At 34.3% G+C, this 27,015-nt stretch overlaps 1 protein-coding gene across 4 annotated transcripts; it reads right to left on the bottom strand.

The window, feature by feature from the left end:
- Positions 1-1,095: 1,095 nt before the first annotated feature.
- LOC129262250 (amyloid-beta A4 precursor protein-binding family A member 1-like) lies at positions 1,096-27,015 on the bottom strand. Of its 4 annotated transcripts, none has more exons than XM_064100054.1 (9): positions 26,818-27,015; positions 19,289-19,315; positions 14,843-14,944; positions 13,277-13,471; positions 11,550-11,729; positions 8,574-8,786; positions 7,965-8,084; positions 7,165-7,305; positions 1,096-6,720 (listed from the first exon to the last, which is right to left on the bottom strand). In XM_064100054.1, the coding sequence occupies exons 1-9, from the start codon at positions 26,998-27,000 to the stop codon at positions 6,649-6,651; spliced, it is 1,233 nt and encodes a 410-aa protein (XP_063956124.1). In that variant the 5' UTR covers positions 27,001-27,015; the 3' UTR covers positions 1,096-6,648. The 4 variants fall into 4 exon arrangements, with proteins under 4 accessions (XP_063956124.1, XP_063956126.1, XP_063956123.1 ...); XM_064100056.1 differs by having other exon boundaries at positions 14,858-14,944; XM_064100053.1 differs by lacking the exon at positions 19,289-19,315 and adding an exon at positions 18,600-18,638.

Below are 27,015 nucleotides of genomic sequence, written 5' to 3'. Positions count from 1 at the left end.
GCATTACGTGATTCAATATAGCAGCAGTGTTGACTTTGATACAATAATTATTCACAAAAAACACCATTCATATAATATGGTATACTACGTTCATTGACCCCGAATGAACTTGATCAAGGGACCTAGACTTGTGCAAGATGAGCAATGATACTTGATTTACCCCTATGTCCACATTTCATTAACTATATCCATTAACTTTCAATGTTATGATGGGAATTTAACAATTACCCCCAACATGGCCAAAGTTTATTGACCTTAAATGAGCTTTGACCTTAGTCATGTGACCTGAAACTCGGGCAGAATGTTCAGTAATACTTGATTACCCTTATGTCCAAGTTTCATGAACTAGCTCCACATACTTTCTGAGTTATGTTATTTCAAAACTTAGTCTTAGATTAAGATATCGATGTTGATTCCCCAGCATAGTCTAAGTTCATTGACCCTAAATGACCTTTGACCTTGGTCATGTGACCTGAAACTCTGGCAGGATATTCATCAATACTAGATTACCCTTATGTCCAAGTTTCATGAACTTGCTCCATATACTTTCTGAGTTACGATGTTATTTCAAAACTTAGCCTAAGGTTAAGATTTCAAGGTTAAGATTTCCACCACCATCGGAAAAGTGGCGCCTAGTCTCGCTCTGCTATGCAAGCAAGACAAAAATGATTTAAAATAATGAGTTTTGTTTCAGCACAAGTACTACTAGTAAAGTGTGCCATGACCTCAAAACCCTGGGGAATATTTCATCAACATTTATTTTGTCCGACAAGTTATCAGATCTGACAGCTCACCCTCTTTCTAAATGGCCGAGAAGAACAGTTCCTATGGTAACTCTCGGATAAAACAGGACTTGTTGGATAAAACATCCGATATGATGCAACAGGTCTTTTCTTTTCAGATGCAGGTGGCTTAAAAAGAGAAACCTATTTGCAGAATTGTGCAGTCACATCACAATAGGAACATTTTAACAGGCAATACAGGTGGGGAATCACCTTTTAAAAATATAACTGACACAACATAAATTCAACAAAACAGCCCAGTAGCCGGTTGTATAAATGTTCAATATTTTTTTTTAATATGCATGATATCTTCATAATTGTTATATGTAATCAGAGTATTGTACATGGTATATATCAACATAGTGACTTTTTAGTAACCTTGTCTCATCACACATTCTCCTCACACCTCATTACCAATTAATAATTGAGTTTGCTTCATAGGGGATGAATCTTACCATAAAATAAAATAATTGGATCAATAGTGAATCATTAATAGTGTGAAATCCTAAGCAACAGAAGGGCTGAGGAATTTAAAGTGGAGACACGAGAGACCAGAAGATATAAGTACTCTCAACAAGAAATATCACAATTACTACTGTAGCTTCTCAGGAAGTAATGTCTAAAACAAACCAGCTTTTGTGATAAACAGTAAATTCATTCATGGACATAAACTTCTGAGAAGAAAACCACTTTTGATATATATATATATTTAGTGTTGATACAATGACTTGACTGGATATTTGAGATATAAATATGATTTATTTCTTTCTGTCTGAAGAACCTTTCTCTTTTTTCCCCTTTATACTGTTACAGAGCAGAAAGTTGATTAACATAAGTCTGGATCATTAAAAATCACATGATCATAATCACCATCATCACATCTGCTATCATCATCATCACCACCACCACCACAATAGTCATCATCATCCTCATTATCACTCCATCACTCGTTTTCATTACACTTACTATATTTAGCCAGATTTACTTGAAAGGTATTGAATATAGGCGTTAATCTGCACATATCAAAACCTCTATGAAATATTACAAAAATTATCTGTAATTTCAACCTTTTTTCCATATGAAATTTTATACTGTATTGAAATGCAAAATATACAACATAAGCTCAGTGTTTCTCTCTTCTACTATAAAAGCAACGAAGAAATAATGATGATAATCTAACAAATAATTTTGGGGCATGGTGCCTTGCAGGTCGACATTACGGTAATTGTTCATTGACTTGCAAAACATCAACAATCACAAAAGTAAGACTTCTGTACTAACCGGGACAATGTCTGAGAATTTCCCAAAGGTTTGATGCACTGGATTGCATGAAAATACCTGAATCATCACATTACTGGTTATTTGATCTTGGAGATGATCACTACAATGTGACTACCGGTATACAGCTATGATCAGATATACAGATATACTTTATCAACATTTGGAAGTTTCTAGAACAAGACCGTGGAACTTCAATTTTTCTGTGCAGCAAAATTAGAAATGTCCAAGCTGGTCAGAGAAATGAACATGTATTGAAGTGACCTAGACAAATTAACAGGTATTGGAATGACCATATGGGCCAAGTATAAATCTATATTCTTCCTATTCCACAAAACCATAACTTTAATACACAACATTAACATAGGTACAGGAAAAAGTGTGAAACAGAAAATTGGTTGAAAACAAAATTTAAAATATCAAAAATTGCAACTGAGGGCTTTATACACAACTATCAGATTCTGTCTACAAACATACATAATGCAATTGATATTTGTATGCTTAGTCGTGATCACTGGCAAATACATACACCTGCGCAACATAACTTATGTGGCATGGATTATCTTGGGGAAACCAATACTTTCAAAAGTTATACAAGGCATAATTCTGATGGACATACTGAGCTAGTAGGGATGTGATAATAAAATGACCATGGTTAAAAGCACTAAAATGATATAAATTTATTTTGTACAACACATTCTTACAGTAGATGAATACAAACCATAAATAAATTGGAAATTGGAATAACAGAAACCACCACATCTATATGACCAAAATGAAACTGAACTGGAATTGTAAAAACGAAAAAGTTGTGAAGTACAACAAAGTACTTCTGAAAAGCAGACCAACTAAATAGCGATGTTTCTTATGTGCAAGCATTACCGTAGGCAGCTAGCAAGCATATTGGAGTCAACCAATCTACCGTTTCTTCCTATTAATATGGTTATTCAGAGGTTCTAAAGTGGAATATTTAGATCTGAAATAACTAGGGTTGACATGCAGAAGAACATTAACCACTTCTCAGCCATTTTCACACCTAGGAACCAAAATAATCAAGAACATACATGTATATAGATTCTCAAATCATAAGATCAAAAATCAATTCAACTTCCCATTGCCTAACAAGGAAGAGAACATTTAACTTCCTGTATATGGATTTGTTTAGTAGAAAATTATAAACATCACTTTTCTCAAAGTCACAGTTTCGAGTTAGGGTTTTGTGTCAATCCTAGATATCACTTGAGCAAATCATTCCAAAATCAGTTCGCAGATTGGTCATAAAAGATGGGTAGGATTTATACATATATATAACAAAAAAATCAATGAATACTTTAAAAGGCTACATCTAATATCATTGGCTGCTATTCTAGATATTTTTAAATACATAATCTGTCATCTTTACAAAGCACCATTTTTCTCTTTCTCTTTACAGAATCATACAAAATAAACTTCAGTATTTGAATGAAAATCATTCGAATTTACAGGAAGATTTCAAATGACTTCTAGTTGGGGCAGATATCCTTTTTTTATATTAAAATACAGATACAAGAATACATGGGAAATTATTGTGAAAACTACAATGTGTTAGTGTTGCAGGATATGTCAAACTTTATGTAGGTGTACCAAAAATTATACAAATACATACATGTCTCTTAAGAGGAACACATATTGGAAATTATTTGCCTATATAGCAAGTCAAACCCTCAACATAAATAAAATATAAACAGCATTTACTACATAAATATCCACAGGGTTATTAATACAATAATTTAAAATAATATCACTAAATATTGTGATTTTTCCTATATCGACCTATTATTTAGGGGGCCTACAATCATGGATCACAGTAACAAAATCAAATGAATTAGTATGACAAAATGTTATAACGATTCCCCAGATGCCCACATTTGTTGATGAATAACTCCACATTAGCTCTACATAAACAAAAAAGTAAATAAATTGTTAATGAAACCATAACATAAAAGTAGGCCTTGAACACAACTTGTAACATGATTCTCACATTGACAGAATATGTATTACATGTACACACCCTATATCCCTTTTCACTTTAAATATACTAAAGATGAGATGCATCAAATTAAAAAAAATGAGATGTAGAAAGGACTATATCACTACATATGCTATCAAGTCAATTTGTCAACAAATACTACATTCCACATGCAATAAATCTTAACACTAGTAAATTGTACTACATGTAGTATGCAGAAAATGGTAGCCTTTGGGTGCAAAAAAAAACAAAAACGTAAATCCATTATATAAAATTCACAAACTCTCAATAATCTATTCTCAATATACATGAAATTCAATGTGCATTTGGCTTTGGTATAAAGAATCATTAGTAAATACAACACAAATCTCTAGTAACTCTAAAATTAAATTTGTGTAAAGCTGTATATAAAGAATACAAGTATCTAAGTGGCCATATTGCAGCCAAAGGGTCTGGCTAAGAATGATACTGAATGTCCTAACTGAGAAATTAACAGTGCAAAGATGACTGCCGAACTTATTTTCATTAGGACATTGCTGGACACCGAATTAACACATACATGTATCATAAAACAAATATAATCAAGGGCTAGAGTGAACAAATCTAAGTTATCTAACAGAATCTACAGGTCTTATGCACTGATGTTTGAATTTGGTTTGAATGTATTGAGTGATAGTGTAGGACTCATTGACTGTTATAATTTTTAGAGTGAGAGAGATCTATATTTCAAACAGTCGATAAAAATGATGAAAATAACATTATACTCTCACATATCTTTGGTTGTGGTATGTTGAAATGATAGCTAGGTTTGACAAACAGAAAGATACAATTCACTCTGGGGCCATTTTTGAAGTTTTTCACCCAAATAGTCGGTAACACATATATATTGTGAAAAACATAAAGCTAAATTACTCTTCCTCTTTCCAAATAAAGCGAATAGCAATTGGCAACATCTTTAACAGATTTTCTTTGGAGAAAATGAGTAAATATTCCATATCTGAGAATAACTGTTTAAGGGCTCAAGGTCTCCTGTTTGTCAATCCATTTTAATCACACATGCTGACTCTATAGCATCAAAGACTATCTCTAAAACACAAATAAGGAATGTTATAGATCACAGATCAGATGTACAATACTTAGGCAGTAATGCAGCTAATATGCAAAAGTATCAGGGTTATTTTAATTTCTGACATGTTTAATTTCATTATTAAAAAAAATCTATAATCTCTTTTCAAGATGCTAGAAACAAGCACTAGAAAATGATAAGTACACTGATGTTGAAAATGCTACATATTTGTTGCTATTTGTCAGAATTGCTAGCTTATGTATTGACTATTCATGTGGCTGGAGTATGCACAAAGAAAAGACTACTTTGAAACACAACAGGGTTAATCGTACCAGTATAACCATCATTATCATTGGTCTCAACATACATCTATATTCATTTCCATTGTTGAAACATACATTGTGCACAAACATCTTCCATATATATTAATGTTATTTTGTATCTCTCTTTAACTCTCTATACACCAGCATTATCTGGCTCTTGAAGTCTTTTTGCTACAATCTTCCAAGCTATTATTTACAAGATAAAGGCCTCAATTCAGTGACTGAATATACAGAGTTTATCGACGCCCCGACAGCGATGCCCGGATGATTGCCACACGAAGGGCTTTCCCGCGATCACTTTGCAAAAGAAAGTGTCTCTAGTGCAATGGTCTGGGTGTGCTTCTGGAAACCAACTTCACTTCTCAGTGTTCCCTCTTGGAGAATCCTGGTGAAAGGTTGACTTCATGAGTGTTACCTTTATCCACATCATGGGAGTCCTGGCACCACACCTTCCATTTTGGTGGCGAATGTATCATCATGCTGAATCTATACTATAACATCTGATCATACATATCCATATCTGAAACTGCCACTTGTTCATGACAAATCAAATGACATTACGTTACCCTATAAATACTATGCTTTTAAAAAAAGGGTTGAAAATATAAAATCCATCACCATCTCAATAACTTCATCCCTTGACATTTTCCATCTAGTTTGTATCAATACCATCTTCGATCACCTTGCCATCTTCGTAATGACCGTTTTATGGAAGAAGTAAAACATTTGAACAAGGAACCTTTGGTGAAGGCTACAAGCTCACATCCTAAACTGGTTATTAAAACCTTTCAAATGCTTCAATCATTTTGCAACGTTTCAATCCCAGCCAGAACACTTTCCTCGGAAACCTTTCCTTCTGCAGCGGGTAGACTCCCGACTCTCATCTCGCTCCTTCCAAAAGAATGATATATTCCATTCCATGATGCCTGTTACGATAGTAACATGAATGCCGCATGTATTGATCTTGCCATGACCTTCATCCAACCCTCTATGGCAGAGCAACCCCTAGGACATGGTATCATGTTCCTTCATTCACCGTTGATTAATCTTGGTTTATTCGTTTCTCTCCGATTCTATTCCATCTCTTAGCGAGGACAACGTCGGATGAATCCTATACAAGATGATGCACCTTGTCCCATTATCCGTCTCCATATGAATTTCTGAAGTTCGGATGAGTCCATGAGTTTTTCTTTATATATAAACCGGTTGTTCTTGTCCTGTCAGGAGTTTGTACATGGAAAGAGGCATCGTCTTCATGCGAATCTAAAAAAAAACATAAACCAGAAAAACAATGAGGAACTACCAATATCATAAGGGAGAAAAGTGTAAGCTTACTCTAAAACTAATTGAATTAGACTGTTTGTGAGATCTTACATCTTTTTTTTCTTCATCAAAATGCATTTAAGTGGGAACATTAATATTTCCTTATTCATAAAAAGAAAAACAGGCAAATGATTTTTCATAACTATCTTTTTTTTTTGGGGGGGGGGGGTGGGGGTGGATAAAGGGTACATCACTGGTCAATACAAACAGAGTTGATAACAATGTGCTTGCAGCGTAATATACATTTTCACAGACCACAGCAAGATTTGTTTCCAGCAACAGGGCTCAAAGGGTTAAACTTATCAAAAGATAGAAAGGTTTAAATGCATTTGGTATGACAAGCAGTTCAATGATGTAGTATATAGAGTATAATGATGTACTTACCTCTCCTACTGATGTTGAGAGCATCTCTACAATCTTTTCATGAGCTGTTGCTACCACGCTGCTTCCGTTGATCTCAATTATCCTATGACCGACCCGGACACCACCTCTCTCTGCAATACCACCCCTCATAAGACTGCATATCTGATAAAAGAAAAACAAATCCAACTTAAATTCCAACCCTCAGCCACAAATAGTTTAATTTCATACTCTTTCTTTAGTGAAAGAATATGTCAAGAGCTAGGTCCTGGAATACCAACTTTAGAGACAGAATGTACGGTTGATTTCAATTTCATGATTGATTGTACATTGTGGACAATGCAATCAATTATGCAATTTTATTCTATGATCAAATGCAAAGCATTGTTTTACAGAGCCCTGGGGCCCGTTGCAGAAAGAGTTGCGTTTAAACGCAAGTCAAAAAAATCAATCGCAAGTCAAAAATGCGCGCTGGTGATTGGTTGTAAATCAAGTTGCGCATGATTTTTGGAGTTGCGATTGATTGCAACTCTTTCTGCAACGGGCCCCAGGAGTGACCAAAAGAAGAAAAAAAAAGGATTGATATTGTAATCAACCCTCGAACAAGGAGAAGTCGCTCCAAACTTGATAGTTGCATGTTACATAACATATCACTACATTGGTCTTGTTAGAAAGAGCATGTGTACGAGTGTACAGTCATCAATGCGATTACATGTGAAATACCTTGTGAGCATTTCATTTAAGCATGACTTTATGATAATTGGCTATGTGAAACAGCCGCCTGGATAAATAGACACTTCAAGCAAGTATTTTTTTCTACTTACGATTCCATTTTGTACGCTAAAGCCAAGTTGGTACTTTGTATCTGGTCTCTTGATGAGGACTTGAGTAACAGGTGGACATGATACAACATTGAACTTAACAAGACACTGACTCTTCAAACCCTGCAAATAAAAACATACACATTTTTCTTTCAGAGGACTGTTAAGTTATGTACACACAACAAACCTAGACATTTTCATATACATGTGGGGCATGCTATCCTTGGATTCACCACAGTTATAGTCACATTCATGAATAACGGTCTGGAAAATCTGAGATAGTTAACAAAATATTTTCTATGAAGAAAGAACCATCAAGGCTGCAACATCTTCCCTTTCAATTAATATGAAAATTTAACGATATTGCCATCTAAATAGAAGTTTCATCATTTTCAACAAAGACAGTTCTTTGCACTGATATCATCATGCAAACTCTCTTGTTCTTATAATTTTTCCTGTGTGCTCTGGGGAAGAATGTTTCTGTAATTATCACAATTATTATATTCATTTAGAAGTGATCATTGGGAAAATCTTTGACATTTCTGATTGAATTTTGAATTGTTCTTTTAATTGATTGTTGTTTTTTTTCAAACTTGGGCCGAAAAAACTCACCTTTATTGTCTGTTGGCATTGTTGTAATGGAAGCCCTACAAGGCTGGTGCCGTTAATGGACATCACCTGGTCACCGATGTTGAGCTTGCCTGATCTAGCAGCAGCACCGAATGGAGACATGTTTGCGATGACCACTGTTGGAATGAGTGAACCCCAGCCTGATTCTACTACCACCATACCCATGATCTCACCCCTCTCCTTCTCCACTAACACCTGTCACAAAAGAAAAAAATAATAATAATCTGGAAGGCGTGTTCAAGCATAAGTAAGACAAATCAATCCAATTATGTTGATAACCAAGCATTGTACGTGTCACATCTGAAGAAAATTGCCCAAAATTGCATCGATTAACTCATGACATCATGATATTTTCATATATTGTCATTTTATATGAAGTCTGATGTCATTGTGATGTCATGGGTCAATGATGTTATGGTTTCACAAGTTTGTCCTCTCAACTGTGGACTAATTATTTTCATTTTTTCTTTAAAAAAAATTACTTTAAAACATCTGTTTTGTTCACAATTATGGAAAGCTTTATGCCTCAGCAGGATTTTATTATATCTCATATCATATTAAAATTTACTTTAAACACAGACATGTTGCAGAGCTTTGTTGTGCTTAGGAGCAACATGTCTTTAGGCTACATTTTCTATATCACGTTCATTCAACAATTCAATCAATAATCATAGCAATTTCTATTTATTTTATAGTGTACATTCTGCTTTTTCCAAAATGCAGGTTGTAATATTAGGGTGGACTTTCTCTTTAAATCTTTAAGTCATATTTCAGGCCATAGAGGTTGGTTTCCTCTTTCATCTTATGTGCATATCCTCCGGGTGAGAAACTTGTTTGTAACTGACCTCTCAGCATGCGCTTTGTATGGAGTTTGAGAGGAAACTGATATCATCTAAACTGGCATATGAGAAGAGGATTGTCATTGATATATATACATATAGACATATAGATATTTGGTTTATAGCCAGTCTGATACCAGTTGGTCTAATTCTCAGAATGTGTACATTACTCATTGGTGGCTTCACGCATGGGGTCTATCAATATGGCCTACAATTCAATTGTCGTTTGATCGACAGTCCGATCACCTCTTGGTCTAATAACCATTTGGGGTGAGTTTCATATTGTCTAATGATTAACTTGCCAAATGACCTAAATACCACTGTGTCTACTCAGTTTTACCCTGCTTGCCCAGTAACTGTTTGGTCTATCACCAAACCAAAATAACTGAGTAGGCAGTGAGCATTTTGGAGGATATAGCTATCAGAAATATATGTATAACAATGGTACAAACTTATTATAGGGTAATTCAGCTAAACGTGACAATAAGACCATATGAACATAAAATCATCAGTTTTAGGTAAAATGGGGTTAGAACATACAGGAGACTTATTGTGCACAAGACAAAGTGATATTTAAAATTCTACAACACCTACTTAGCTTGTTGTACACAAGGAAATGGAAGGCTAAATGTCAAACATTCGTACCGTTGCACACAAGACCTACTATCCAAAATGTACCGTTGCATGTCTTTAGGATGTGACGTCACAATACAATTTAATTCATTGCGATTAGTAAAAATGAAGGTGCAATACGCGTAAAAGCCTGCTGGCTAAATGCGCATTGCTGCCAAAGGTCATGTGCGCTTGTGGGATGTTGCTTTTCGCTTTCAACTATTTTGCTCCCTTTTCATAGATTACTGCGGGGAAAAAATATTTTGTTGTTTCATATTTTCGCTAAATTCTGAGGCGTTGTACAACACAAATAGCGAATATTCTTATACGTGCAATGGTGCGAGATTTCGCATTCGGTGAAAGAAAGAGATGCTCTTTCTTTCACCTCATGCGAAATCTCGCACCATCGCACTCATGCCTATTTGCTATTTGTATACTATAATGTCATTTATCATTCCCTGTTGCATTTGACATGAACTCCTACCAATCTCAACCTAATGTCATTTTCAATCATCAATTATGATTTATGCCTTTAAAAGTTCTTGAATACCAAAAAGTTGAAGACAGTCAAACAATAACAAAAATAAGTACTTTTAGTACAGTACATCATTTTGCATATTTTAAAATTTTAAATAGATCTATGCAAACTCCAGGCAAAATCTTAAATCATTTATTATGAAAAAAAGTTACACACAGGGTTTGTAGTATACCTAATCTTGGCTATCAAACGGTTCAAGCTCATCAGAAAACTCTTAATTACTTAACAGCAACCCTATGAGGGAACATACATTCAAGCTTGCTCTTCATATGGGGTAGTGATTGCAATTTTAATGAAGATTATCATCTCTCCATTAACGCATTTCATGCCCAGTCACCAAACAGTCCCAAAGGTAATTAGGAGAAGGGAATGATCCTATTCTCTTTCACACTAAGTACTATTAGATGATAGGAGAGTGATATGCTTGATCAAGTATATCATCTAAATAGGTAGCTAGTAGTACCACAGGGACAATATCTCATAGAATGTATTGTCTATTTCATATCACACTGCTCTGGCTGTCTCGTGAGCTGAGAGTCTGAGCATATCTTTCAGTATATATTGTGTGAATATCGAGGAAATCAACAATGCCCCAATAGTGTTTCGAATAACCATTTCACATACTGCCAGAAGGTACTATAATAACATCCTAACCTGTAGTAAGTGCTGGTATAGAATTTAATTTTTTTATTTTTTATGAAGTAATCAGAAGTATAGTTGATATCATATGTTGTTGTGTACTAAAATGGTATTTAAAAAAAAAATCTGGGGAATATATAATTTGTATCTAACATCCATATCCAACATTTCTTCTTGCAAAAATAATAATCAGACATGGATTTTAAATTGCCATTAAGAAAACCTGGAAATAAAATAAAACATAATACTTAAATCAAGCCCTCTTCATGTCTTGGATACTAACATCTTTATCATGTGATTTCTAATTTTTTTATTTGTGGCTACCATTACCTCTTTCTCGCATTCTTTGTTTGAGAAGAGCATAAGATCATCGCCATAGATCTCCTGTGAGTTGAGGACATCATGATAGTCAATCTCCTGGGCATGAGGGTCTTCAATACCATTGGCTTTCAAGAACTCCAAGTAAGCAAGGGCAAAGGCTTGGCCAATTGTCTGTGCTATGAGTTGTGCCTGCAGGGATTCAAATGAGATCAGGAATATAAGATGTCAATTTAAAAATGTGCATAAGGTGAGAAGTGCAAAGTTCAACAGAGAATGCAAAGTTGAAAGGAAAAAGTGAAAATGAAGAAAAAAATAATAACTGTGAACAAGAAGTCATCTATGCTACATATACATGTACTGCCCATGCATTATCTCTACACTGAATTTCTATTTTTTTTTAAATGACAGAAAAAGTATCCAATGAAAAAGGGGTAAAAATAATTGAAGTTCAGCTTAGCTAATTTTCTTGCAATCCCTTGATAAATCTGTATTGAATTTTCACCCAAATTAAATGCAATAATTTCCAAATATAAAATCATTATTGAAAAATCAACAGAAACACACAAGATATGGTTGAGCTAAGGTTGGTTTGTTTACCTTGTAAATCTGTATTCTTACTGCTAACAAAAAAGCTTTGTAAGCGACACACACTTCAATAATCCAAATTATACTCGCTATACTTGCATGTATCATATTAACACAATATTTTCTTCCAATGAATAGTGCATAATAAAATAGAAAAACCCCTGTGTAATAATAAAGACTGATTGAGTTAAAGCAATCTGAGCCGAGCATGTAAGTTTTTTTTTCTGACAAAAGGAGAGTGCTAACGCATTCTAGACTACAAATCACAGTGTTTCTGGCTTTCCGAGTTGAGATTATTAACTCTACACAGCTTGGAAAAAATTTTTATTAAAATTTTGCTAATAAAATAATCTGGCTCTAACCCAACCGCCCTAGCCCTTAATTACAGTAAACGTATGAAAAACAGCTTTGACAAACATGCCTTGGCAACAAGGGTTCAATCGTGTGGCGTGGCAAAGTAGACATAACATTTGATTTGTGTTTGTTCAATACTCTATATGTGGGACTACAGCTTGTACCAGAATTGATATTACTCTGACTTGACCCTTGTGGACTTACTCTACTGATGCTTGAGGATATTACACACAAAGGCATAGGTGGGAGACATGGGGAAGGGAGAGGGACAATGAGATGTAGAGACAGATAAAAGAAAAGAGAGAAAAAGTGGTGGGAATAGAAAAATACAGAGAGGTGTAGAGAGACAGAGAGAGGACAAGTGGAAAGAGAGAGACGGGAAAGGAGAGAGAAAGAGAGAGGAAAGAGATACATAGGGAAAAAGAGACATAGAAAATGACAGAGAAAAAGGGAAAGAGAAAAATTGGACAAAGAATGATCAAACAGAGTGAATACGAACAAATAAAGTAGGAATTTGAACCCCCCCCCCAAAAAAAAGATACATGCTTGTTAGGAAGTAGAAGAGCAGATATAAAGTGCTCAAACAACATGGGAGAATAATCTCACAAAGCAATCAGAAAAGGCAGAGGAGACACCTTGCATCCGAGGGAAAGCGCAAGAATGCAAAGACAAGCAGCGAATATATCACAACTTGAACTGACATCCCCATTATTTCTAAAACAAACCCCACTATTTGTACAACTCCCTCCCTCTCCCGTCTCAAACCCTATTGACTTTAATCATCTCCCGTCACGTACATCTTCCGTCTCGAAGACATGGCAGATGATTTTCCTTGGTTGTCTTCGTCCTTCGGCATCCAGCATGACCCCGCTCTCCTCCATGGCTTCATCCAATGTCCTTGTGATCTGACGCCGTCGAGCCATGATGACGACGATGTTACCGATGTCGGCGATGTAGGAGATGGTCTTCAGAGGGTGGTCCATCATGGTTTCCTGAGGGAATTTTGAAATAAATATGGAATGATAAAATACAATACTTCTAAAGTCTATCTCAAACTTTGTAATTTCTTTCCAGTCATCACTATTTTTGGACAATAATCAAGTTCATAGTCAGAAGTATGATTATCAACGCCACCCTTAAACTCCAGTATCATCATTGCACGTTGACGTATTCCTCATGGAAAGGGGATTGTTAAACACAAAAATGAAATGAATCAATTTTTACAATTAGATAATTTATCTAATATTTAATAGTACTACAGATTTTGAATGAATGTCATCATATACTGTAGAAAAGTTAAGCGATTTGAAAGCACGCTTTCCATAAAGCTGTTTGGTGTCACTAAATGAAGACGGATTGAGACATGTTCAATTTCTTTTTACTTGCATTATAAAAGCAAACGAACGAATAAACAGACCTCCTGACATTTTTTTATTTCAGCAGAAAAACAAGGGGCTATGTTGATCAAAGAGAAGAAGAGCATTTCCTCTACAGGTGTTTTGTAAAAATTATCAACATAAATTGGAAAATCAAATACAGAGCTTGAAATGGCCAAACTTCAGACCCTCCCCCCTCTGCTAATTTATTGATTGAAAATGGTTAGGTGGTCTATGATTAGAATCATTTATGGTGTAACCCAACATACCACTCTGGATGTTGCAGAAATGGGAGATATGACTTTTTATCCAAAAGTCAGTGCTGTTGTCCTCTAACAGGAATTACACAAGTGTCTTTACATCGCTAATAATTGACACCAAACAATGGGGAATGCAAGGCCATGCAGCTGTGACAGACGCATCGGGATTCAAAGGCAGTATATGACTTTCAGTGTCTTTACCACAATCCTCATTGTCTTGTGTATGGTTATGATTATTAACGTGAGGATTTGCAATGAAATGACGGAATTCCTGAATGAAAGACATGGCATTGACTTTTGGTAGAGTGCCTGAAATCCTTTTAGAGCAAGAGACAAATTCCTGGGCCCTGTTGCCAAAAAAAAATCTTATTTTTGTAACTTTGCCACTGACCACGATGGTAACAATGCGCAATACCAATCTAATGAAGATTTCAAAGGCAATTACCATAAAAATAACTTAATATCCAATATAGCACTGTTGCAGAAATGCAATATGGACATACATGATGCTATTTTTACAAGGTATGCATTTTTTTATTACATGTCACATTATTGTATTTCTTTGTAAAACAGTTAAATTTGAAAAAAAAATGTAAAATGTAATTTTGTCATTATATTTTCACTTGCTCAAGATGTACGTTTTTGTGGAATGTGAAATAAATCAAATCAATTGAAGAATACGATACGAACTTAACTAAATGAATGAAATAAAAAGAGTTGTTTTTACCTGCATATCGCTCACCTGAGTGTCAGCATTGAGTACCCTGATGCGTTCATTGGAGATGGCTAAGTCTACCTCTGTACTAGGCTGCTCCTCCCCATCAGGGGACTGTTAAAAACAAATCAAACATTACCATGGTAACTAAATAATCAAAATACTAATATCATCACTCATCAATCTCTACGGATTTTGTATTAATTAAGGGTTATTGTCTACGTTATCATTCATTGTCATAATAATCACCTATTTTAATCAAGTATCATAATTGCATATCATTTATCAACTTTATTAGTCATAGTTGTAGCTGTATCATGTTTGCTCACTACTCCTACTCCTACTCCTACTACTACTACTACTTACTACTTACTACTTACTACTACTACTACTACTACTACTACTACTACTACTACTACTACTACTTACTACTACTACTACTACTTACTACTTACTACTACTACTACTACTAGACAATTGTAATTACAACAACAATAAACAGTATCAGTTATTTGATAAATATGTGAAGTACTTATGAAACCACTTTGTGCAAAGATTGATCAATTCAATCAGGATTTAGCACCATTGTTTTGCTATGACTTCAATCAAAGTGCAAAATATCAGTTTGGACACTAGTAGTACCCTTTCCCCCAATAAACATAGAAAAAAAAACACAAGAAATTCAATTTCCTGTTAGTCAACTCATTCAATAAATCCATATGAAATATAGAATAGTGGGCAGGTGTAGACAGGAATGGGCAGCACGATAGGCACAAACACAAACAACTGCTGATACTAGGAAATTTGTCGGTGAATTCATAAAGTATCACATATGCATTTGAATATGCTAAGCCAATACATTCTGCCATTAAGGGGGAGTCCAGCCTTGGCCATAAAATTTTGTGTTGGGAAGGAGAAAAATAAATTAAACAGAATAGTGAAAGTTTGAAAGAAATCGGACAAGCAATAAGAAAGGTATAGCAGCTTTAAAATTGAGATCACTAATAGTATGTAGATTTCAAATTGGCAACTGGGTAAGTAAATTATGACAAGGGGCAAGGACAACTTTCCCATAGGCCATGTGCTTTATTATCAGGGATTTGTGGTTTTCTCCAAGTACCCATTCCCCTGGGGCAGTAATCTAAATATAATCCAGGTAGCATATTGTTTTATGTCTTCATGAAAGAAAAATATAATTTGAAATAGAACTTTTGGGAAAAATGAAAATTTAGCCATAATATGTATTGGATTACATGGAAGAGTAGTCCTTGGTTACATCACTATGACATCCCATATGCAGCCAATTTGAAGTCTCCATGGGTATAGTGATTACCACTATTTACAACTTTTAAAAATTCATAACTTTCTTGTTTGTCCAATATTGTTCAAACTTTCACCTATCAACTTGTCTGATTTCTCTTTTTCTTATAAAAACAAGTTTTTATTTGGGTTGGATTCCCCTTTAAGGATGATGTGTCACTTTGTAAATTCTGCAACAAATTATGCAAAATGTAGCTATTAGCCAAAAAGATATTCACAGAAACAATATCAAAAAATAAAAAGTCTTTTTCATGTTTATTTGTCATACACACTTAAAATGAATACGCCCCCCATGATAAAAACAAGGGGATTGAAAGGACTTGTAAGCAAAATATAAAAAGTTGACAAACAAAGTAGAATCCCAATTCTTTTCTGAAATAAGATTGCAAATCATATATTGCATAAAATTATTCACTTCAGCAAAGCCAGCAAATCAAAAGAAAGGGGCCTCTTGAATAAAGATTGTGTTTGAATGAAACTCCTTGAAATCTAAAGAGAGCACATAATATATGCACTTATGGGCTGGAAATCACAAAGACACTGGATAATATGGCTACACGGTCAAAAACAGATAACTTAAAAAGCAAATTTAATAAACATATGCAATTGTCTTTTGTAAAAATATATATCACCTGGAGAAAAAAAGAATGAGAAATTTCATTCTTCCGTCAATTTACTAGTGTTATTTCAACCATTTTGATACATTCATTTATCAATACTTGGCATGCATAAACTATGTTGTGTACGCTGAAAAATGAATAAATTGACATCAAAGCTATACACATCTAAAAATAAATCTAAATATTTCTGGAAAACCATTAGGGGGGAAAATGCCTCGAAGTGCTTGCTCAAATGGCATTTTACCATGTTTACTTTAAACTTTATGCTGATATTCATAGTAGACACTTTAATTTCTAATGTAAATAATCAAACAAATAGGTGAACAGAAAGTAATGCTACTCATTCAATTCACTACACTCTAATTACAAGGGACCGATTTGAGAAAAATTCAGATGGATTGGTTATCAAACTCTGGATCTAATTTATTTCCTCAGTATACATTTTTAAACTCAAAGGATTTAAATTCAAATTTTGAACAGAAATCCAAATAATCGGATGGTCACTAATCGCAGCCATTCTGGATTCATTTTAAAGCCATGAAATTTAGAGCATGAGGAAGTTCTAAAGTAAAATTGTGGGAGGAGAATACAATATTAGTTGTATGTGTTCGTTGTAGTAATGGTTCACATCATGGTCAAAGATATTTTGAAATAGATGATCTCCCAATAAGGTGACTGGGTGAGGTAGGGAACATGGCATAAGGGGAGGGGCTGAATCTATACCATAACAACTACTACAATCAGGAAAGAACCAAATGTCAAACATACATTAAATACAAAAACACAAGATTTACACACAAAGACTCAACGACTTTAATGCACCTTCACCATTCAACGATGGGCAAAAGGGAGTATTATATATATAGATAGTATGTATATACATGGTGAAGCCATAGGAAATACCATCATATCAAACAGACATGAGAAGTCATTTATTCGACACCTCGAGTTAGTGATTAAACTTGTAATCGATTGCATGCTAGATATCCATCAGAGTATGAATATGGGTGAATGATATTATACAAGGATTATCAAGAATATACAAGGGTTATATGTCGTAGAGGGATTATGGACATGAAGCAGGGGTCATTGTAAATCTTTTGTTTTTTATTATAGAATAATGAACACTATCAGAATAACACTCAAGGAATAGACAACACACTAACTACAAGAGAACAGATATATGTATGACTACTACAGAGAGAAGAACTATTAAAAACATGCAATAGTATTGTTAAACAAATTATCAAACTGAGTTTTATCAATTTTGGGGTAAACATATATTCATTCTTTTCCAGGACTTTTCTTACAAAATAATTCCACTGTTAATTCTGATAATATGAAATGATACAGAATTACATAAACCTATTAGTAAATAAGATACTTAAAACAAATTGACAATTTGATTTGAATTTGTTTTAAAGGGCACTCTTTCCGTAACATTTGTTAGTATAAAAACATATCTTCTCTATTTTTGTATGATAATGGGGGGGGGGGGGAGGTGCCGAGTCAGCTTAAAAAAAATCCCTAAAGTTTACCCCCCTCCTGCCATGATAAAAATATGAATTTATCATCCCTTCACAAGACCAGGATTCAGTGATTCAGGACACACTGGTTGAGCATAGGAGAATTCATAGAAAAGTAGGATTAATAATGTTCTTATAAAGGAAAGATGATCAATAAAATATGAAAGCATGCAATGATTTTATTTTTTATTTCCATGCTAATCACAAGACAATCACAAAAAATAGTGTCACCACATTAATGACAAAGGAATGAGAAAACAAGATGAAGGAACATGAAGATATTGAAACTGAGAGAGAGCATACGTTTCTCTTTGGTTTATGAACTTTTGGTGGAGGCCTCTCCTTCTTAGCGGAAAGATGAAAAATGAGAGACACAAAGATGGAAAGGAAGAGAGAGATATATCATAAACATATATACCAACACACACGAGATCTGATAATGTATTCATTATTCTGGAAGCTCAATGTAATATAGGAATTGCCTTGGAGTGAATAATATTAGATTATGGCTGCAAATAGACTATAACACTATTATTTGATACTCTGGTGGATATTTCACAGTACAAGTGTATTGCTGATATATCAATGATTACAGGAATAGTGCAAAAAAAGGACTTAAGTGACTTTTACATAAGAGTGATTAAATGATTAGATGGTAACCCTGGCTTCCCCATAATATACTCTACACTGTTGGAATACATACAGCATCTGCTGAGAGGTAAAGGGTTTCTTATATTCTTTGAGAGCAATAGAGCCATTCTGCCTCTCAACAGATGCCCCAAAGTGGCTGCAGATATACAAAGCTAATTTCAATCATGACATACAGCTACATAGCAAGACTTTTATTACACACTGATGATAGATATGCTGTGGTAGTGCTAAAGAGGAGAGAAAGTGGAGTTAAGCCCTTTCTGCCCCAAAGGCATCACACAATGTGAATATAGAACATGAGAAAATAGTGGTAGTGATAGCTCAAAAGAAGCAATGCCAACCTTGTACCAGCGCTTCCTAAGTCGTGTCTAATGATGCAAGGTAAGGATAAAAAACGGAGGAGAAAAAAGGAAAAAAGGAATACCATTCCATTATGAAAAACAAAACGAAGAGTTCCATGCATGGCATGGATCAAAGAAACATCTCATGCTTTCATGACAAAAGATTCATGTAAAAATGGGACATCTTATCAAGTGTCATGTGTTAGGTATGAAATACAATTCATAAACAAGAATGTTATTCAAAGATTTTCTTTTGGTATACACCATATTTCTTTACAAATACTGTATATGCTTTCATGACAAAAGATTCAACTAAAAAGGGCAATCTGATAAAAATGTGTTAGGCAAAGTACAACCATTATTATTTTCATTATCATAAATACTAAAATGTCAATTTTTCAGGTCCCATATTTTTTCACAACTACAGTATATGCTTTTATGACAAAAAAAAACAAGAGTAAAATTGGACACCTGATACAGAATGTATCAGGCACTACAATTTATAAGCAATAAAGCAACATAATTTTTTTTATAATAAAAATATTTTTGGGGGTAAAATATCGTTACTTAGACTCATGGCGATGACAGGTAATTAGTTGCCCCTCAGTCCATCTTGTAATAATGACTGAGCCCTTTTCTGTTGAGATTACAATCAATCTTATCCAGGAAGTTTTCAGAATATTATGGATAATAACTCTTCTTTGAATTTAAAAGTTGCTGTAAATGTCAATACCACTCCAATTAAACCCATTCAAGAATTTAAACACCCCCATAACTCATAACCTTGTCCACTTTATTTACTTTGATTCTGTAAAAGGGTTGAAAATAAATGACAAAAGTTTTATTAAAAATATTCTTATTCATAAATAACTTTTTATTTCAATCTTGAAACCTACCATATAAGAGCTAGCAATGAAAGAATCAATGAAGAATAAAAATCATTTTGTAGTTCTAAGGTAAATAAATGGGAAATATCTAGTATTATTGTAGGAAAAAGATTGAAAGAAGGTAACCATGCATTATCATGATGCATGACATGGTATAATATGCAACATGCATCATTTCATAACCCACAACAAATAAACAAAATTACAAGTCCCTGACACAGATCAATTTCTACTACATTGCTTTTAACATATCAATTATGAAATTAATAAAGACTTAGTTTAAGTATGTTTGTTTCTTAATGAAAATGAAATTTTCATAGTTTTCTTTTTTTCTTCAGCTTATTTATTCAAAGTTTGTTGTATTTTTAATTCAGATTTTGTTTTCTGCTAACAATGGACAAACACAACAAAAGTTGAATTATAGCCAAATTTATTGTACTATCAAAATTTGTGAAACCAAAATGAGCGTACAAATTCATGTTACTTATTCTCTTCTAACAACACGTTCTTAAAGTTTACGGTGAAGATCATGTTTTAAATGATTTACTTTTTCCTAACAATAACAGTTGATAATATTTTACACATTAAAGTATGAAGTGCATGTCTAGATTTTTTTTTGTAAAAGGATAAAATGCTTGACAAATAATATTATCATTGCTGAATACCATTAACTGCAATGACACATACAGAGATAAATCAATGATGATGGTAAACGGCAATGTTAATTTTGACAAGATGATGAAGCTTAATATAAAAACTGAGCATTGAAGAAGAGCGATCCCAGATGACCGACAGAACCCTATGACATGGTCTTATAAATTACCAGTAAATTGATGAGTCAGTGTATCTAATCAACTTGCTCTTGATGCTCATTATAAACCAGTATCTAAATCTAGTATTGTAAATGGAAGTAACTTATTTCTCCCTCATAATGTTTGCAAAGTAGAATGATCAATTATATCAGTAGGTGATGAACAGGAACTACAATAATAACAGTATTGACCAGCTATCTACCAGAAAACAATCTCAGTTTTAAAATCAACAATTTTAAAAGCAAAATTATAATTAAATTGAGCAGTGAAACTAAGAGCAAGTCTCCCCCAAATAGCAGTACAATTAACTCTCCATATCACTCAAATTGAAAAAAAAAATCAGACAAATTATGCATGACATATGTAGTTTGTGTCTGTTATGTAAAAATTCACCAAAAGTCAAATCAATTTCTATGTTTTTTGTTGAATTTGAAAAGTGACAATTTTGCTTGGAAGCCATACTCATTCATGCATGATTTGACTGATCAGAATTTGTATATTTTGTTTTTGATATTGGAGTTACTTTTCAGATTGTGTTTATCAGTATATCTCCTGACTATAGAGGTTGGGGATATTGGATACTGGCTGAAGGTAAAAACCAAAGTAATTACGACATCATGCTTTCTAGTTTCTTCACTTGGCTAAGGTTCAAAAGAAGAGGTCTCTCCTTACACTTAAGATGACAATTCAGAGCATTTATTTCAAGGGCCATAGAATACAGTAGCATTAGGTTACATGGGGTATGGACAGTCGGGCTAAAGCTTCTGCTGCCTGTCAGTTGTTTTTGTTGCTTTACTCCTGCAAGGTCTCACGGGCCAAAACAGGGGATTAGCCGATCATCTTCCATGTAACATTGTCTGGATTTCAACATTGGTTATTGTTATGTGTCACTGTTAAAACATCATCAAGCAGCAAATGAGCATCATTATGAAATGCATCTCATGTCCTTTCCTGTTATAAGGCCACACACCAATTATGCTTCGGATTTGATTAACTTGTCCCTTCTGGGAATACCTGATACTTAATGTCATAGTATAATGATGTCTTGAGTATGGGAAAGGAATTGACATTTTCTGTATACGTATAACATGGTGATTCTTGGAAAAATAGCATAGGCTTTTCACCATTTTTTAAAATCACACTGCAATCCTGACATGATGTTTTAATACTTCCCACTATTCAAACTTAAAAGGGAAAACCCCAAACATGTAGATCACCATTGCTTGAAAATGTCATATTTACTCCAGCTACTAAAACCACCATACTCCTTTCTAAAAATATAAACTCATTGTACAAATAAATGGAACAAAGTGATATTTTGATGAAATATTTCTATCTGAAAGGGGGATGAATAAAACCAGCACACTCATTTGGGTTTAATGGCCTTCTTTTTTTAAACATTAGTGATTATCACACCAACACCTTCAACAATACATTATTTATATTCATAATTTGAGGTAAATTGGGGTTTCATGTATGTATTTGTGATTGATCCAAACCATAGTATGATTTTCCAGACATGTGAATAGCTTCTTAAGAATCGTCCATTCCAATGTATTCATTTCATCATATCAGAATAGATGTGGCCATACCAAAAAAATTCTACAATTCATTACTATAGGCAACCTGCCAAATGAGAATAGATTTGCTATGATCTTTGTTACATTTATCATAAAACAGTGTATTCTTCTCTGGAGGCTTCAATTCAGGGGGGGGGGGGGGTTTCTCGAAAAAAAATCTCCTAAGATTGGTTTCCAGCAATGTGACCAGATTTTACCTCTATGAAGAGCACTCCATTCCAATATACATTTGTTCATCTCAATCCATATCCAATTGTAAAGTAGATTTGAATGAGGTAGAGAAATAGAACTCTACTTAATGAGAATTGATTGGTGATTAGGTCTCTCAACTCAACTCTCCTACCATTAATAAGATCCCCTGCATAAGGTCAATAACTCAATTGATTTCCTTTCACTTGCTTTCCTCAGTATTTTTTTACTAAAATGATTTTCTCTGACCTTTTGTCAAAATGAGACATTCTATTGGGACCTTCCACATTGTCTTGTTTTTGCTTGTGTCCAAAGTGCATTCTTTGTTTAGATATATAAAAGCACTTTCACATACAATTACATAATTCTGTAAAACCATGTACATATAATCACTTCTTGCCAACACAAAGCATAAAGCTTGTAAATTGAACACAACTATATTTAAATTTGAAAATCATTTGTTTCTTACTTGTAAACTATGTGGAATTTATATGTTTACCCTATATTTTTATCCTACACTTTTAATAAAGGTATAATATCAAACATTTTTCCCAGTTCCTCCCTCTTCATGAACTTCATCCTCGAGATATTGAAAACACATTTTGTGGTTGTGTGTAAGGATCAAAGCTGTCGTTTTGAAAGATCAGGAAAACACAAGATACCACCTTACCGGGAAGGGTGGGGGAGGGGGGACAATGCCATTACAAAAAAAATAATTACCAAAATAAAAAAGGTAATATTTGAGCCATTTTTTAGGGTAGGGGAAAAAATGAAAAAGTACTTGTTGCGGGTACTCTGAGATCGAAGGACGGTTACTTTTTATAGAATCCTAGAATCTTATCACCAACATTGTATAACACTCCCAATTTCTCACAAGCCTTAATACAACCTTCTCCTGTTATTAATCATGCCCAGTCGTTACCCAACCCCTCCCCCGTGTGGCCTTATTTTTCATCTCGCCAGAGTCCTCGAGACGACAGCGTGGCTATGCAATCAACGCTAGATGCGTTAAGTATTGCAACATATATAGGACAAGGATGAGTGATAGGTGATGTCGCTGCCAATGACGTTGATGAATTAACCGTAACGATGGGTGACTGTACGTGTGACATGGAGGCATGGCGTGACCAAACATTCCTTCATTTTCTCCACCACCATCATAACCCTCACTTTCAAATCTAAACACAAACTACATCCATGGAGGAAGCTCAATGATTATATCCTAATACAAGATATGCGCTATGTAACAACTGGCTATCTCTGTTTACTAATATTACCAGTGGTATTCTGAATAGATGTGCAATGAATGGAAAGGCATGGTCAATGGTACATATTCTGAAATCTAAAGACCATATAATTTGACATGAAACATTTTCATCTGTTTATGTTTACTATTTGTATTTTTCATTGTATATGATTAGGCTTGTATTTTGTTTTGTTTTATCGTCGGCGTTCATCCGAACAGTCGTATCAGTCCATTTTGGTCAAAAATCGATTTTAAGATTTTTGCAGAAAATGAATGTTCAAGTCCTATTCTATTCATAACTGGATTTCTAGGCAGCAATTTATTTTAGTTTCTGAGATATGAGGGGATTTTCACGACGATGCCATACAAATTTTTAATAAAATGCGCAAATCCCATTGGAAACGTGTACTGTAGCAGAGCGATACAACGTTTTGACTGACCGCGATTTCAATGCGCGCAGTCAGCCAAACTGTCGTATCGGCCATCTGCACTGCATTGAATTTGCACGTGAAAAGCGATACAACGTTTTGACTGACCACGCGCATTGAAATCGCGGTCAAGGTTGTTGTATTCTCTATGGCGTTTTTGTACAGGGGAAATCTAAACCGCTCAAACCAAAATTACAAGCATGGAGCTCTTTTGCGATATTTTCTCTGATCCTTGGTTTTGTGTAAAAATAAGGATACCATTGTCAACCAATTGTCTTGGTCTTTCCAACCATGTATTTTTCTAGCAATGAATATGTTGTAAGGCTGGTGAACTAAGTGTGAAAATTATAGTAAACTCTGAAGTCGATTTTTTTCTCTGAAATGGGTTTGCACTGTCTTATGTGAATGCGACGGTTCGGATGACCATCAACGTTATTATACAGGGCCCCCAAGTATGACATTATTTGACTACTGACTGGGCTACCCTGTTTAAATAATATTGAACAAATAAATAAATGAATAAAATAAAACATCAACTTTAGCCTTCTTTCCAAATATTCATTCATCTAGTTCTTCAAAAATGTTTGCTAGCTAAAGAGACCTTGAACATAACCTAGAAAAGAGCCTACATTTGAATAAATAACATATCCTATTCATGATCACAAATGTACTGTCCCCTGGCGAGTGCATCCAAAAAAAAATCATGTATTATTTATGAGCTTCTTTGCTGTCGATCTAAGCGTGTGACTAATGTGAAAAAAGGAGTTAAGTACATGCATGATTAAAACATTGAGTGGTTACTCTTCAGCAAAATGTCAAACTATTTGTAAATTAAAGTCACAACACAGCCCCCCCCCCCCCCCACCCAGCACCTAACCCCTCCAAAGCAGTTCTGCTTTACATGTAAATAATCTGTCCAACAAACTGTGAACATCTCAATGTTCCCCAATATTTGGCAAGGGAAGCTTACAAAGAATCATGGATTTTGACAAATTAAATCTTCCTCTTTTTTCATTGCCAAATAGTGTCTAACATCTAAAATAATACTTAATCTTGATATGACATATTCTGATAAAATAAGAGATGGTATTACTATAACTTTTTTATCATTATTTTCATGAAGTAGACTTTTTTATAAACATGATCTGGTCCTACCAATGAACATAACCTCTCCCCTTTTTTCAGGCAATATTTCCAATTAAAGTTAGTGTGATATTTAAATAAAATAATGACAAAGATCAAAATAATTCATATAATTTCAGTGTTATAAAAATGGGGGCAATAATTATTTGCGATTGGTGTCGTGTACACACATCATTACTTTATGAAAACAGTGCTAAACTTATCATAAAATATACATATATCAGCCTCGGAACATATAAACTGTGTTATTTTGCTCTTACTTTGGACACGTACAAAGGAAGGGAGGCATATTAGATATTATCACAGGATATACACAGACTTTGAGATGAAGGTCTTTTGGGAATCTCTACTTCATTAAGAGCAGGCCTTTCAATCCAATCCTGTATTCTGTGATTAACCAAGCAGACTGTTCCTGAAATAAATTTGCTGCAATGCAGATGGTTAGGCCTCATCAGTTTACTTTCAAACTCTATATAGTCTGTGCAACAGGAATAGATGAATAATGACATTTGTTTTCTACCACTGAAAGACGGTTTTTGCTGACAACATGCTCAGAAGTAAATTTGATGCTAATCCGGATTTTCCATTAAAACTTGCCTTGGACTGTAGAACATGCATTAGCAACTTGAGTTAATGGTTTTAGATGACCATCCTATTTCCACCTGGGGCCTTGTGATAATGACAAGTTTATACAGCTATTTGTTATTTCTATTTGCTTTCTTCCTTTCTATTCTTTTGCTAGGTAAGGAAATGTGCTTTGTATTTTAATCTTAAACAACAATTGGAAAGGTAAAATGTTAGAAAAGCAGGCAAATAACTAGGATAATGATTGCCTTTCTTTAAGTAAACTCTTTTACATTCATGCTAATTCTTTCTCTGATTCATCATTCATGTACAGCATTTAAAAGATGAAACCTATACATACATTAACCAATTTGGGTATGGCTTATGTTTAGAGTCAGTTTAGTTTTGTATGTCATCAATTTCCAACTACAGACTCCACCAGTCTCCATTTTTGGTTGGATATTTTCATGAGATAGGTTGATTGAGCTTTCCATTTTTAAACTGATATCAATCATATCAGAACTACACACAGGTGTTCATGAAAGGAATAACAAAAATTATAACAGATTTTTTTTTCCTATAATGGTGTTGTTATTTGTGAGGATCAAAGCTCATGTTAAAAGTGTGTGAATTTCATTAGCAAACATAGAAATTGAAGAGAGAGAGAGCAGTGGTTATACCTTAATCCTGTTGACAGCTTCTTGGGCCTGTTGCATGCGCACCTTCTTGGTGGGTTGCTTGGTGGTGACGAGCTGCGTGGAGCCCAGGTACGCCGCCGGGTAGATGATACCTCGACCAAGAGCTGTTTCATCGTGAGGACCACGGGCTGCAGATAAAAGAAGAAGACAAAGGAAGAGCACCATAAATCAAACAGTTCT

This window comes from Lytechinus pictus, chromosome 5 (genome assembly GCF_037042905.1).
Source record: "Lytechinus pictus isolate F3 Inbred chromosome 5, Lp3.0, whole genome shotgun sequence".
Classification (NCBI taxonomy): domain Eukaryota; kingdom Metazoa; phylum Echinodermata; class Echinoidea; order Temnopleuroida; family Toxopneustidae; genus Lytechinus; species Lytechinus pictus.
This window is presented reverse-complemented; position numbering and strand designations above follow the sequence as displayed.